Raw genomic sequence first — 15,870 nt, forward strand, 5'->3', positions numbered from 1 at the left:
ACTTAGGGATCTTTGGGAATGCTGGCCTGCTTAGGGCTCAGGCTTCAGGCCTGACACAGAGGCCAAATACTGGGTGGCTCAGCCAAGAGTTTACCAGCATGAGTGTTTTCATGGAAGCTATGGTGAGTGCCGGTGGGCTCACAGCCCAACTGGGCCTGGCACCCAGCTGCTTGCCTTCCCTTGCTTGGCAATTACCAGAAGCCTCCAGGAACTCGTCTTGTCTCCCTTTAAGTCCCAACTTTCCTGCAGATAGGCCTGTTGCATTTCTCCCTGTCTCAATCTTAGGCATCATTCCTGAATGGATTGAAGTTCTGAAACACAGATACACAGACACTTAGACACACACACACACACACACACACACACACACACACACACACACAAAATAAGAGACCTAAAAGAAATGTACAACTCTTAATTTTTGCAAAGATCATGGATGCATTCGCCATTTAAGAATTACATTAGTTATTTTATGTGCAGTATTTAATAAGTGATCTAGCTTTTCTGAATTTGTATTTATTATCTGATAGTTAAAAATCAAATATATATATAGAGGTACTGTGAAGAACTAAGCCTATAGTATACAATTACACTGGACCATCTCAATTGTTACTGACACAAAGGAGAGATACAGAGTTAAATCCCTTTTCCTTTCTCTCTTTTAAGGTATTAAAATGAAATTGAATTACTTTAAAATACTTTGCAAAGTATTTTAAATACTTTGCAAAGTATTTTAAATGCTTTTAAAGTATTTCTGACTAAAGCCAGAAAATCAAACTCAGTAATACTCACTTTTAATTTGACAAAACGTCTGTTTTTGAGCTTATTTATTAATGGAAATTATTTTAAATTACTTTTATCAGTCCCCAAAGATTAATCATGAGGTAAGTATTTGTCAAATATTATATTCCTTATTTTATTGGAGCCAAACACTTTATGAATCCCAAATCATCTTTCCCATTTATTTTTCTTATATGGCAAGATACTATAGATTTATGAAGGAGAATGAGGCAATTAAACTTGAAAACCACTGTTTCCAAGCAGTAATTTATTATCAGTATGACTTTCGGGGATATTAAGTTTATTCCCATTTTTATATGCCTAAAAGACAAAGTTTGAGAAAAAACAACAAATGCATGCATCATATACTTAGCATGAATACTATTATAAATTCTGCCAAAGAGAATTTTTGTATTGGTTCAAATCATTTTATAGAAAGATAAAATTCTACTCTTCAACAGACTTTGTTGCCAATTACCATAAAATTTTACTAACCTTTTGGAACACAGGAGGAGAGAAATGGAAACTAAAGTTTTAGCACATGGATTTATTTCTTGGCTCCTGCTGAGTGCCTAAAGGATCTGATTGAGCAATTGTTCATATGCTTAAAGATTGTCTAGATTATATCTTATTCTATACCACTTTTGTTTACTGTGTAGGCAATGATTATAGAAAATGCTCTTACTCAATCTTGTATGAAAAACATTTTCATTATGGAGAGCAATTTGAGGACATTGGAAAAAAAGAATTAGATAATTGAGTGAAGAATTGAAATTGGAAGACAAGCTAAGACAAGAGAAAACTAGATGGGGTTAAAGTAGATAGAGAAAGTAAATTAAAAAAAAAATCTAAGAAAAATCACCAATTAAGTGGCAAATGGCCATGACATTTTTCCAGGAAAGAAAATGAATCTCTCAAATCTTTTCTTCTCCCACCCCTTTTGTGCTCCCATCTTGCTTATCTTAAACCCAATGCTAAGGATAAGAACCTGAGCACGCTCTAGCATGAAGACTAAGAAATGCTTAGTTATCTAACACCATAGGTTGCAATTTTAAGTATTTTTTTATTATTTTATTTGAAATAGTGTATATACATAGAGATGTATATGTATGTTAAAAAGAATAAATCTTTTCTGGAAAAGTGATGAGATTTTCTATAAGGTAAATTTATTTTTTCTGTTACAGCATAGTGAAATTAATTGGTTTCTGAATGTAAATATTTATGGATTCAGATTCTCCATTCATTACTTAGTATGCTATAAGAATCTGGGTTGAATTTGGCTCATACAAATTTAATAACCAGATCTATTACTTTTAGTTAACTAATAGGGAAAATAAAATTGTAATTTTTAAAATTTCTGATTCGGGATATCGTAAATAATTGGAATTCAGAATGAAAATTCAGAATTCCAATGAAAATTGGAATTCAGAGGGCTTTTCTAAACTGTATGTTTAGGTTCCCAAGATATGTTCATAGTAGTGGCATTGCTGGCTCATAAGTAAACTCAGTTTCTAGGTTTTTGAAGACTATCCATATTTTTTCACAAAAGGTCAAATCAGTAAATATTCCCACCAGCAGGGAATGAGAGTCCCTCTTCCTGCATCCATACTAGCACTGTTGCACTTGTTTTTGTTTGTTTGTTTTTGTTTGGGGGTGAGACTTGGCAGCACTCTGGGGTGACTCCTGGCTCTCTACTCAGAAATCGCTCCTGGCAGGCAAGGGGGACCATATGAGATGTCGGGATTCCTACCACTGTCCTTTTGCATGCAGGCAAACGCCTTTACCTCCATGCTATCTCTCCGGCCCCACTCTTGTTTTTCTGACATGTGCTAGTATCTATGGTGAAAGATAGTATCTCACTGTTGCTTTGATTTTGCATCTGCACATTGAGTAATAAAGAGGTGGATTGTTTTAATTTGCCTTTTGGACATCTTATCTCTTCTGAGAAATTTCTATGCATTTCTTCTTCCCATTTTTGCATGGGATTAGATTTTTTTCTTGCTAAACTCTACCAGCGTTTTGTCTATCTTAGAAATCCGCCCCTTATTAGATGGGTATTGGGTGAATAATTTCTCCCAATCTGTGAGTAATTGTTATATCCTAGTCACTATTTCCTTAGCGGTAAGGAGGCTTCTTAGATTAATGTAGTCCCATTTGTTTATCTTTGTTTCCACTTGCTAAGCCAGTGATTTTTCTTCCTAGAAGATGCCTTTACCTTCAATGTCATGGAGTGTTCTACCTACATTTTTCTACATATACCATATGAAACCAGTTCTGATATCACAGTCGTTAATACAATTTGATTTGACTTTTGTAACTAGTACTAATATCACAGTCTTTAATCCAATTTGATTTGACTTTCTTGCACAGCATTAAAGAGGTCTGAGTTCATCTTTTTTATGTCATTGACCTTTTTCCCAACACAATCTGATTTACTTCATATTTATTGCACTTTTATCAAATATTAATAATCACATAGCTGTCCTCAGTATATTCAAGTATATTCCATTGATCAGAGGGGTTGTCTTTATTCCAATATTATGCTGTTTTCATGACTACTGAGATAGCACATTTTGATATTGGAGAAATTAATGTCCCCCATCTTTTTTTCTCAAGGATTGCTTTAGCTATTTGTTGGTTTTATTGCTCTACATGAACATCAAAAGCATTTGACCTATTTCTTTGAAACACATCATGGGCAACCCTAAGGATTGCATTAAAGTTTTTCATAGACATGGATTGATATGGAGAGTTTTATGCTGAATAAAATAAGTCAGATTGATAGAGATAGCCATAGAATTATTGAATTTATTTGTGGGAGATAAATAAATATATGATAGTATATCAATAATATCCAGAGACAATAAAAACTAGAGCCAGGAGGACCAATCCATGGTAGGAAGCTTGCCATAAATAGCACAGGAGCAAATAGAGCAGAGAAAGTACCTCTATGACAATGATAGTTGAAACTGATGACTAGACAAGAATTGGATGCTGAAAGGAGATAAATGATAGTCATAATACCCTCAGTAACAATATTACAAACCACAATGTCTAAAAGGTAAAGGAAAAAAAGGGAGAGAGAAATTAAGAGAGCTAAATGTCAACTCCAGCGACAAGTTAGTGGGAAGAGAGGAGAGAACCTTGGGACATTGATGGTGATAAATGTATACTGGTAAAGGGCGTTGTACATTCAATAATGATTGAATCATTAATAACTTTATAACTTTGAAATAAACAACCCTTTTATGAACAACCTTGTGACCACTTTTTTTTTAAATAATGTAATTCTTGTTTTAAAAAAAGAATAAAAAATGCTTAAAAAAAGAAAAAGAATCCTGGCATCTATCAAATTTTTGTAACAGGCTTAAACAATAGTTTACTGGAAATTTTAATTATATAGATGTAAACATGATGAGGAGGTATAAGACTTAGTTAAAATATAATTTGAGGGGTTGGAGTGACTGCACAGTGGATAGGGCACTTGCCTTGCACATGGCTGCCCTGGAATTGATACCCTGCATCCCACACGTTCTCCCAAGCCTGTGAAGAGTGATTTCTGAGAGAGAGAGGGAGAGAGAGAGAGAGAGAGAGAGAGAGAGAGAGAGAGAGAGAGAGAGAGAGAGAGTCAGGAGTTCTCCCAAGCCTGTCAAGAGTGATTTCTGAGAGAGAGGGGGAGAGAGAGAGAGAGAGAGAGAGAGAGAGAGAGAGAGAGAGAGAGAGAGAGAGAGAGTCAGGAGTAAACCTGAGCACCAGCAGGTGTAGCCCCCAAAATAAAATATATATATGAATGTGTGTATATAATTTATTAATCCTAAACTATATTTCTCATGTAATGATTATGTCTCCATCATATAGTCTATACTTATTTAACTAAGAATAATTTCTCACTTTTATGTGTAGAGGAGAATTAGAGTGTTGAGAGAGAGAATGAAACCTAAGTATAATGCTTATCTCTATTTTGAAGTCAAACATTTAAAATTTGAGTCATTTTCTAATCTTACCACTTATTATTCTAATGAATATTCCTTTTAACTAAACAATTACCACCTCAAAAGCATGAACATCATTCTCACCATTCTCTCTAGACCTCCTTTTGATAGGATGTCACTTGGTCCATAAATTACATTAATTCTACTAACTGAATCCATGGCTGCCTCTTTTGTTTTTGTATGAGGCTAGTTCTTCTCAACTCTTTCCTTCATCATAGTTTCTTAATAATTTTTTCCTACATTATTCTCCATCCATATGGTACCAAAATTACTGACATGTGAACATGTCACATACCACAAGTGTATACAATATACAGTTATTTTCAATGGGAAATTACAAAGTTTATAAATACCAATCACCTATAATTTGACAAAAATTCTTATCGTTTTTTAAGCATCCAATCATCTAGATAAATTTAACTCATTCATTTTCTATATATTACATGATAAGTGGGCTCTTGTGATATTATCTTGTACATACTTTATACATCTCTCTGCCTGATGGGTTTCGAGGCATACTTCAAAACCTGGTTTATATAAAGATGCTTTATTGATTTATTTGAGGGAGAGTAAATGAAGGGGTTAGATCATACCCAGAAATGTTCAGGACTTACTTTTATCCCCATATTCAGGGTTTAATTTTGGTAGAGTCAGGAAACCATATGCAGGGACAAGGATCTAACCTTGGAGAGTTGCATGAAGGACAAGCATCTTATTCCTATAACTATTTCTTTGGCCCAAGTGGAGATGCTTTCAATTATGAACTTGGAAGGAAATTGATTTCCTACTAAATGTTTTAATTTAAACCTCATATTCAAATACTTACCTAATACAGTTTTCTATTATAGCTCATACTCTACATGAGTCTTCCTCACTAAAATTTATTTCCTTAGTAAATATTTACTTACCTTCTAATTTTAAAAATACATGATTCAAATATATAGATAATAAATAATTCTAATTAATAAATAATCATTAGTAAAAGCTAAGAATGACAAAGGTATCACTTGGAGCTCAGTGTAGCTCAATGGGCAACAGATATTTATGTAAAATGATTAAGATGACACTTGCAATACAAATTTTATAATACACCTTCTGAATTATATCCTAATATTTAGCTTTTCAAAGGTCAGCTAAATACTTAGAATGATTTAAGTTGTTGTTAAGTCAACATATAATTTCACCAATTAATTTCACATAGAGTAAGGAAAAATCCAATACGGATATACAGATTAAACCCAGAAGATGGCACTATAGTGCAGATATTAGGATTAAAAACAATAACAAAAATGCTATGAATCTCAATGATAATTTTTAAGTTATGCCATCATTATTATCCTATGATAGACAAATATTCAAATTCTCACACTATTATGAAAAACAAAAGTATTTGGCTTTATCTGGTGGGCTTAGTATGTCTTCTTTTAGAATTACACATTAACTTTCCAAGTTAATTTATAAAAGTAAAATGTGGGTTCTTGGTCCATTTCTCAACTTATATGTTTAAAAGGAGTAGACAAAGGATTGAAAAACCTGAGTACAAAATTGGCCAGATCATGGAGTATGTTTGTGTGTGCATCATTCTCATTATAAACCTCTGACCCGCAAAGAAAAAAAATATGGAGTTAACCATTACCTTCCTCCAATGCACATTCATTTTAATTTTTATTTGTTTTATCTTATAATATAAATCTACTGATCAATTGGATTCTGCAAAATATAAGTCTTTACTTCATTCACTAAATTTTCTAATAATATTTGTTTAATAAGTGAAGTATCTAATAGATATAGAAAATGATGTAATGAGCATTACACAAATTTTACTACAGGCATATGAAACAAACTTTAAAGTATAAATGTTAAAGACTAAATATTAAAATTATAATATTTATTAACAAGGTAGAAATGAAAAACAAAATACTGACATTAAGATCTGCAAAGAACTTTTTTTCAAATTTTTCAAATTTAAACTACTAAATTTATACCAGTGATTACTTCATTACGTTAAATATTGTTTTATTTGCACTTTTTGTCACAACTGGTAGTGACTGAAGGTTATTCCTGATGTGTTGAAAGAATTTGGTGATGCTAGAGATTAAGCTTCAGGTTGCTATATAATTTACATGCACTTAAAACTTTTGATCAAGTTCCCTGGCCTGAAATAAACTCTTGTGTTATAAAGGATATATTCTCATAATAAAAATCTAAATGTCAAAGAAGTTATTCAAATTGCCCATACCTCATTATTTAGAAATTAAAATTTTTGAGGAAACTTATAGATTTGATTTGATTTTTTAAAGGAAATATTTCGATAGAGTGCCCACCTGGTTCAAGACTTTGTTCTGGTACTCAGAAGTGCATAGCAGTTGACCAGTTTTGCAATGGAGAGTTAAACTGCCCAAATGGTTCAGATGAAGACAATAAACTCTGTGGTAAGTAATACCCTGCTCTCTCTCTCTCTCTCTCTCTCTCTCTCTCTCTCTCTCTCTCTCTCTCTCTCTCTCTCTCTCTCTCTCTCTCTCTCTCTCTCTCTCTCTCTCTCTCTCTCTCTCTCTCTCTCCATTACACTTAATCCTTACCCATCAACATACTCCTTTTTTTGTTTGGTTTGGTTTGCTTTTTGTTTGTTGTTTGTTTGTTTCTTTGTTTTTGGGCTACACACAGTGCCTTTCAGGGGTGATTCCTGGCTATGCATTCAGAAATGTCTCCTGACTTGGAGGATCATATGAAACGCTGGGGATTGAACCTCGATTAGTCCTAGGTTAGCGTATGCAAGGCAAACGCCCTACCAACTGCTCCACCACTCCAGCCCCAACACATATACTCTTCAATACCAAAAGCTACAAGAGACTTATTGTTATTTCCCAATAGCCAGGATGATAGTATAATATTATTTTATAATGTCACTATTGCCCTAAACTTATTTTCTTAATATTAGACAAAAGTAAGAAAAAATTAATTTGATCACAATAGACATAATTTCTGTCACCAAATAAGGGTGACGGGTGACTGTTGTCTCCAAATAGTTTGGAGAATTTCACTACACCAAACTGCTAAGTATTTAGTAACATTTTAACTTTTTCACAATAATGCTGTTTTCTTTCCACTATATTATGGCTTAATTCACTAATTGCTAATCTAATTTTAATGTTTCTTTGTCTTTTGACATAGAAACAAAAGGGAGAAAATGTATGTGAGTTGTAATTCTTTACTATTAATATAGTATGTCTCAAATAAAATATGTTTATCTATTTTATATGCATAGATTTTGGCATCTTATAAGTGAAAATATAATAATAGCCATTACCTTTGTGCTATTATACTTATTATTATTAAGCATTTCAGGCATAAATTTAAGTGATACAACAAATACATTTTGATTTTTTTTATTGTGAAAGTTTGTTACTTATGTAAAAATACAAATTTAGGGGGGGAGCCAAACTCAATAACACTCTCCTGTCTATGTGCTCAGAAATCACTTCTGGCTTGGTGGACCATATTGGATGCTGGGGAATAGAACCTCGGTCTGTCCTAGGTTAGCGCATACAAGGCAAATGCCCTACCGCTTGTCACCGCTCCAGCCCCTAAAAATACAAAATTATAAGCAATTTGAAAAATTGTCAGAATAATTCCAGTATTTAATTTTACTTAAAATGCTAATATATAATACATGAGTTAAAGAATTCAGTATTTTTCTGAATGATTTTACACTTCATCTTAGCCAAAAGGCCGAGAAGCGATTCTCTGACTGATTTTTAAATTGAGATCTCAATTAGTTCCTGAAATGTATGTCTCAAGTTACCATCTGATTTACCTTTATATTCTATTTTTGTTGCACTCTTCTCTGCTTGTTTGTTATTAACTGAAGACTCACACTCCAATAAAACTAAAGCTATAAGAATTACCTCTCTACTCTGGACATATTTCAAAGACATGCAGTTGGTTTGTTTCCAAGTACTGACTCAACTAAAGATAATTTGACTAAATAGATTTTTATTATGCAATTCCAATTCAAATGTTTTTGGATAAAATTCGAACATTTAAAGCTTAACTACATACTTTTAAATTTACTCAGAATATTGGAAGAAAGTGCAGAATATTTTATATCATTTTATATAAATACATTACTTCAGGAAAATAAAATGCAACATTCATATTTACTAAGAATTTTAGGCATTTCCCAAAAGCTTTTCAGTGAGAACAATTCAAATTCGGTTTCACAAGGTAATAAATGTGCCATCAAGAGGTAATAAATGTCATTATTCAAAAATAGTAAAGTGTATCAGTTATACATATAGCCCTGAAACTATGAAATAAAATGAAATAAAATTAAGAAACATGTTTGAGATTAATTAAATAATCAGAAATTATACCCACCTACTACTTAGCTTCTATTGTCATGAAGTTCATAATTTTCATGATAAATTAATATCAATGCCTATCAGAAACTAACCATAGGAATATTATGTGTTTGACAGCTTGCCCTACTGAAAATAAAAGACCAGGAAACATTACTCTGAATCACTGCAAACTTAGGTTTCCTTTAAAGACATCATTAAACTACATCATTTCTTTTCCATATCATGTATATTTTGTGTTATTAAACCTTCATGTTAACTAAACTAGCCATTCATACCCCTTACTTCTTAAGCTACCAGATCATCATTTATCTTACTTTAAAATTAACTATTTTATTATGGAGATAAAGTACAGAAGTAAGACATTAGTTTAGCAGAAGAATGACTTGGGTTTGATTTCCAGCATCACCAATGATCTTTGATACACATCCAGAAGTGATCCCTGAGAAGAGCCAGGAGTAATCCCTACTGATGAGCATAGTTCCCACCCCCCAAAACAATTTAGAATGGATTAAATTGAGTGCACCAGTCTGTAATAAAGTTTTACTTCTGGCCCTGTGCTCAGAGATCAGTTCTATGCTGAGAGGAACCATTTGTGATGCTGAGGAATAAATATGTGGTTGGCTGCATGCAAGGCAAGTAACATTCCTACTGTACAATTATTCTAACAAAAGTTTAATTGTGTATGTTTTAGGAAAACAATATTATCACCTAGCCCCACACTAGTGTCCAGCACAACCCATGTAACCTTTCCATTTTACCCACTTAGGTAGCTTCGATCCCATTGTTAGAGTTTGAGTTTCTTTTTATTGGACGCTGTCCTAATTCTCTGAATATTTCTAGTTGTAGATTAGCTCTGCGATATTACCAGAAAGGGGAGAGAAATAATGTGGGAGGACTCAAATGAAATGTGTTAGACGTGAGTTAGTGCTTTGGTGGTAGGTTGCAGTATAAGAGCATAGTTTTTGAAGATGTATAAAACTGTACCCACAAAATTAAAATAGCCTTGCAACAAATACTATAATTAGATGTAAATTAAAATTAAATTAAGTTAGAAGTGTTAAATTACATTATGGTCATGGGTATTTTTTGTTTTTTTTTTGTTTTTGTTTTTTTGCCACACTCCTGACTATGTGCTCAGAAATTACTCCTGATTTGGGGAAACCATATGGGACGCCCGGGGATCAAATTGCAGTCCTTCCTAGGCTAGTCCTTGTAAGGCAGATGCCTTATCTCTAGCGCCATAGCTCTGGCTCTATGGTCATGTTATAAAATAAAATGTAAAGTAGTTGGTGTGCTAGCACAGTCGGTAGGGTGATTGTATTGCACATGGCCATCCTGGGTTCCATTCCCAGTAATCCATACAATTACCTGAGTCTGCCAGGAGTGAAGGAGTAATTGATTTTTCTTTATTTTTCTTTCTTTCTTTCTTTCTTTCTTTCTTTCTTTCTTTCTTTCTTTCTTTCTTTCTTTCTTTCTTTCTTTCTTTCTTTCTTTCTTTCTTTCTTTCTTTCTTTCTTTCTTTCTTTCTTTCTTCTTTCTTTCTTTCTTTCTTTCTTTCTTTCTTCTTTCTTTCTTTCTTTCTTTCTTCTTTCTTTCTTTCTTTCTTTCTTTCTTTCTTTCTTTCTTTCTTTCTTTCTTTCTTTCTTTCTTTCTTTCTTTCTTTCTTTCTTTCTTTCTTTCTTTCTTTCTTTCTTTCTTTCTTTCTTTCTTTCTTTCTTTCTTTCTTTCTTTCTTTCTTTCTTTCTTTCTTTCTTTCTTTCTTTCTTTCTTTCTTTCTTTCTTTTTCGGCTACACCTGGTGACACTCAGGGGCTAATCCTGGCTCTGTGCTCAGAAATCGCTCCTGGCTTGGGGGACCATATGGGACGCCAGGGGATTGACCGCGGTCCATCTCAGGTCAGCTGCATGCAAGGCAAGCACCCTACCGCCACCAGGAGTGATTTCTGAGCACTGCCAGGTGTGACCCAAACCCTGAAATAAATAAAGTTTAAAGATTGTGAAATCGGGCAATGACTAAATCAATTTTTCTTAACTTACTTAGATGCAGGTGTATACATTGCTTTTTTCATCATTATTTTTCATTTAGTCATTAATCATGGTTAATACTAAAACATTGTGTACTTTACTTGAATAAGAACTCAAACTCTAATAGCATAATTTCAACATGATAGCCTTTATCCATCAATCTACAGTCATAGAAATTTCACATAAGAGAATTTTCTCTATATGAAATTGACCTTTGCTCTTTCTCCTTTTTTATCTCCAACGGTAAGCTCTAATTCTAGTTGGCATTATTAATAGAGTCCCATTAATGTTGACTTCCTCACACAGATTCTATTTTTATATTTAGTAATTTAGGTTTGCACAACTTATAGCTGACGATAGCTGAATCAAGATTTCTTTAAATTGTTTTCCTCTTCTGATTAGAATTGCAACAGCAGGAAAGTTTACTTTTACCTTGCCCTAAAAGAAAGAAATATGCTGACTCAGAGCCTGTCCAGTCAGTATTCAAGCCATTTGGATGTTAGCAAGAGTTCTCCAAAAATTGTTTACTTACCTCTATGTATGTAAACATACATACATTTGGGGATCGGCATAGATCAATATTAATTTTGATTTGATCCAGGCCTTTTCCATACCCTGAACTAACACAATTTTAAATATTGAGGAAAAGGAGTAGCAGGGGAGCGTTCTTACACTCCTGAAAACAAATCTTACAAATTCCTTCCCTTTTCAAACAACAGTTTGGAGGTTGTGTCAGAATGACTGATGATTGTTTGACTGTCATATTTATCTCATTTGAATATTTTTCTGACACTATAAAGTCACTGTGACCTATATAAATACTGACCACCCTGTGATCATACTCAACAATGGCTGTATTATCCTTATTTTGAAAATGGTGAACTAGTTTCTTTTGTAAAATTAAAATCAAGGGATCAACATGTTATTCAAAATTAATGAATCAATATCTATTCCTACCTAGGGTTTTTTTTTTTTTTTTTTTAGTTTGCTTTAGTTTGTATCTGCTATTGTTATCATACCCAGATTACTCAGGGGTTTTCCAGCCTGGTGCTCCAAAATTGCTGCTGGCAGTGATCAGGGTTGATATATTTTAGGGAGATCAAATTGGGGCATCTTGCATGCACATTTATAGCAGTTCTTTGATATATCTTTCTACTCCTAAATTATTATTTTTAAACTTAATTTTACTTATAACGTGTCAAAGTAAAGCCCAGGGATATAAATATAGACATAGTTATAGAAACAGATATAGAGATATAAGGTTTGAGGCATTTGCCTTGCATGCAGCCAACCTCAGTTCTATCCCCAACATCTCTGGTATCTTGACAACAACCTCAGCTTGGAGACATATAAACTCTAAATATAGAACCAGAAATAAGATCTGGGCAACTCTGGCTATGCCTAGCCCCCATTATCAAAGTGTCGTTTAACCTTTAATAAATAGGTTAAGTATTCTACAAAATAATACGTTAAGTGTAAATTATGTGATGCTACATAATAGCTTAAATTTTATAACTTTAATAGAGTTGCCAAAAAATGTTACAAAGCTTATTTCTGTCCATAAAATTTGATTTTGTTTTTAGATTGTAAAATCAAAAGTTTTAATTTTTAATACATAGAAATTTTAAAAGAATGACAATTTTTACTATATGGATACTGATTTGTGTTCAATACAATTTTAATCTTTTGAAAATGATTAAAGTGTAACAAAGACAACTAGTAGTCTGTGAAAATAAAAAAAATAATTATAAATATAATAAACCAAGGGATTAGATGGAAGAAAGTTATTAATCATAGAAACAAAACATTTTTTTTCAGGCATGACAAATAAAAATAGTGAGCTGGACAGCAAATATATACAAAAGGAGCAAGAATTATACTTAAAAAAATAAGTGGGGCCTGGAGAGATAGCACAGCGGCGTTTGCTTTGCAAGTAGCTGATCCAGGACCAAAGGTGGTTGGTTCGAATCCCGGTGTCCCATATGGTTCCCCGTGCCTGCCAGGAGCTATTTCTGAGCAGACAGCCAGGAGTAACCCCTGAGCACCGCCGGGTGTGGCCCAAAAACAAAAACAAAAACAAAAAAAAACAAAACAAAAAAAAAAAGAAAAGAAAAGAAACAAGTGAAATAGAGTAGGTGGTGGGGCCCGCGAGGTGGCGCTAGAGGTAAGGTGTCTGCCTTGCAAGCACTAGCCAAGGAAGGACCTTGGTTCGATTCCCTGGCGTCCCATATGGTATCCCCAAACCAGGGGCAATTTCTGAGCACTTGGCCAGGAATAACCCCTGAGCATCAAATGGGTGTGGCCGAAAAATCAAAAAATAAAAAAATAAAAAAATAGAGTAGGTGGATGGAATCTTTTACAGACCACTGGCACCAATTTGGCTATAATCTCCTAATTTTGTTTTTAGGAGAACATAATACTTTTTGTTTATTTGTTTGGGGGCCACATCTAGTGGTGTTAAAGGCTAAGTCCTGATTCTGCACTCAGGGATCCCTCCTGGCAGGGTTCAGACCAGAGTGGGTGCTTGCGTGAGTTGCATGTAGGAAAGTATCATTTCAACTCTCCTTTCTCTCTAACCCTAGGAGGACATATACTTATCAAAATTTTATCCCAGCTCCAATTAACTAGAGAAATAAATCAAATTTGGTACTTATTTATTTAATTTCATTTATTGAATTTTATAGTTCAAATATACTTAACTTCTTACACATATGTAAGAATATACTAAATGTAGAGTTTGAGTACTAGCTTTTTGAACTAATTGATTTTCTACAGAACTCTATAATGGGAGATGGAAGAGTATTTGAAAATGACCAGTAGATTTTAAATATATGCTCTGCTTTATTCCCATTTGGTCATTTCAGTTTTGTACACTAGTCTCATACATATTTGTCATGAAAAATTTCTGATGTTCATTGCCAATTGAAATCCTCTTTTATTTTAGAAACCTTCCAAGATTGTTTACATATAATGTTCATTGCCTTTTTTCACAGCCACTGTTTGTGATGGAAGATTTTTGTTGACTGGATCCTCAGGATCATTTCAGGCTGACCATTATCCAAAGCCTTCCACATCAAGTGTGGCTTGCCAGTGGATTATTCGGTAATACATCATTTATTCATACTATTTTTAGAGAATATTGCTCAAGCACTGAATCTTATCCCCTTTAGTAAATATTTATTACTTTGACTTTCATTTGGTTAGGTATGAAGCAGGACCTTCCTAGTTCTTTACATATTCAAATCTGGTATAGTGTGTGTAGAATGTAAAAATAGTGTTCTTGAAAATAATTTGGAATTTCATCAAGAATTAAAAACATGATTTTTAAATTCTATTTTGGAAAATTTATCCAGAAATAGTTACCACCATCTAAATAATTTAAAAGAAGGCAATGCATATAAAATTTTATTTGTGTTATTCAGTCATTGAATAAATGGAATCCTATATTTGCAACATTGATGATCCTTGAAGACATCAGGTTCAGGGAAATAAACCCTTTACAAAATTACAAATGCTGCATATTTTTATTTTTATGAATCATTTAAAGTATTTAAACTCATAGACACAATAAGAGAATCATTTTTGCCAGTGTCTGGAGAGGGCAAAGTAAGAAATTATTCCTCAGTAGGTATAGGGTTTTGATAATGCAAAGTGCTTATCATTAGTACACTCTATACCTTCACATTGGTTAAGAATGCTAATTTCATTTATGGGCCTTGTAAGTTACTTTTAGAAATATTTTTTAAAATTCTAGAATACATTAAGAATTTTTAATTCTGGAAGCTAGAGTGATAGTACAGTGGTAGGACATTTGCCTTGCATGCCGTCAACCCAGGGGACAGACCTGGGTTCAATTCCCAGCATCCCATATAGTCCCTGGGTCTGCCAGGAGTGAACTGAGTGCAGAACTAGGAGTACTGAGTGCTGCCAGGTGTGGCCCAAAAACAAAAAGCAGAAAAAAATGGAGAGAAAATCTTTTATTAACTGCTAATACTATGGTATTTTTTTTTGTGCTTTGAATTTAGTGTAAACCAAGGACTTTCTGTTGCACTGAAATTCAATTCTTTTAATACACATTATACTGATATATTAGATATTTATGAAGGTGTGGGTTCAAACAAGATTTTAAGAGGTAAGTTGACACAAATGTAAATTCCCTTATCAAAATGAAAACTTAATTTACTTTTGGAAACCAATGAGCTGCTGCTTCTTTGTTGATTCTGAATTGAATATGAACTAGCACTGAAAAATCAGTCTTCTCTATAAAAATAGAGTAATGCTCTATGTTATCAATCTTCATAATATTAAAATGGTTGCTATTTCACATAGTCATCATCATAATTTATGTTGAGAAATTATGGAATTCTTCCAAAGGAATGCAATTATATCTTTTGTTACTATGCTTTGCTGAACTGTTTATTCTTATTATAGAAAATTCAGACAAACTTTAAAATTTTCTATTTTTCTCTATCATTGTGTAAATAAGCTGTTTTTCTTACTTTCATTATGTAATCAGCTCAAATTTTTTTACAATACTAGTGCGAATAAAGGGGCTATTTAACAAAAAGAAAGAAAATATGGTAATAGTACCCAGACAATAAAGATGAGGGTCAGAATGACTAGCCCATGATGAAGCTTATCAGTTAGAGAAATAACTACACTAACTACCATGACAATGATGGTGAGAGAAAGAAATAAAATACCTGTCTCAGG

General features: G+C 33.2%; 1 protein-coding gene across 1 annotated transcript in view; it reads left to right on the forward strand.

The window, feature by feature from the left end:
• TMPRSS15 (transmembrane serine protease 15) overlaps window positions 1-15,870 on the forward strand; it is a 123,330-nt gene that overhangs the window by 19,771 nt on the left and 87,689 nt on the right. The window contains exons 5-9 of the mRNA XM_049785724.1: window positions 4,521-4,539; window positions 5,286-5,302; window positions 7,073-7,204; window positions 14,151-14,259; window positions 15,183-15,289. Coding sequence (XP_049641681.1) covers window positions 4,521-4,539; window positions 5,286-5,302; window positions 7,073-7,204; window positions 14,151-14,259; window positions 15,183-15,289 — 384 coding nt within the window. The remainder of the gene's footprint in view (window positions 1-4,520; window positions 4,540-5,285; window positions 5,303-7,072; window positions 7,205-14,150; window positions 14,260-15,182; window positions 15,290-15,870) is intronic.

The sequence above is a fragment of the Suncus etruscus genome, chromosome 13 (assembly GCF_024139225.1).
Source record: "Suncus etruscus isolate mSunEtr1 chromosome 13, mSunEtr1.pri.cur, whole genome shotgun sequence".
In the NCBI taxonomy this organism is placed as follows: domain Eukaryota; kingdom Metazoa; phylum Chordata; class Mammalia; order Eulipotyphla; family Soricidae; genus Suncus; species Suncus etruscus.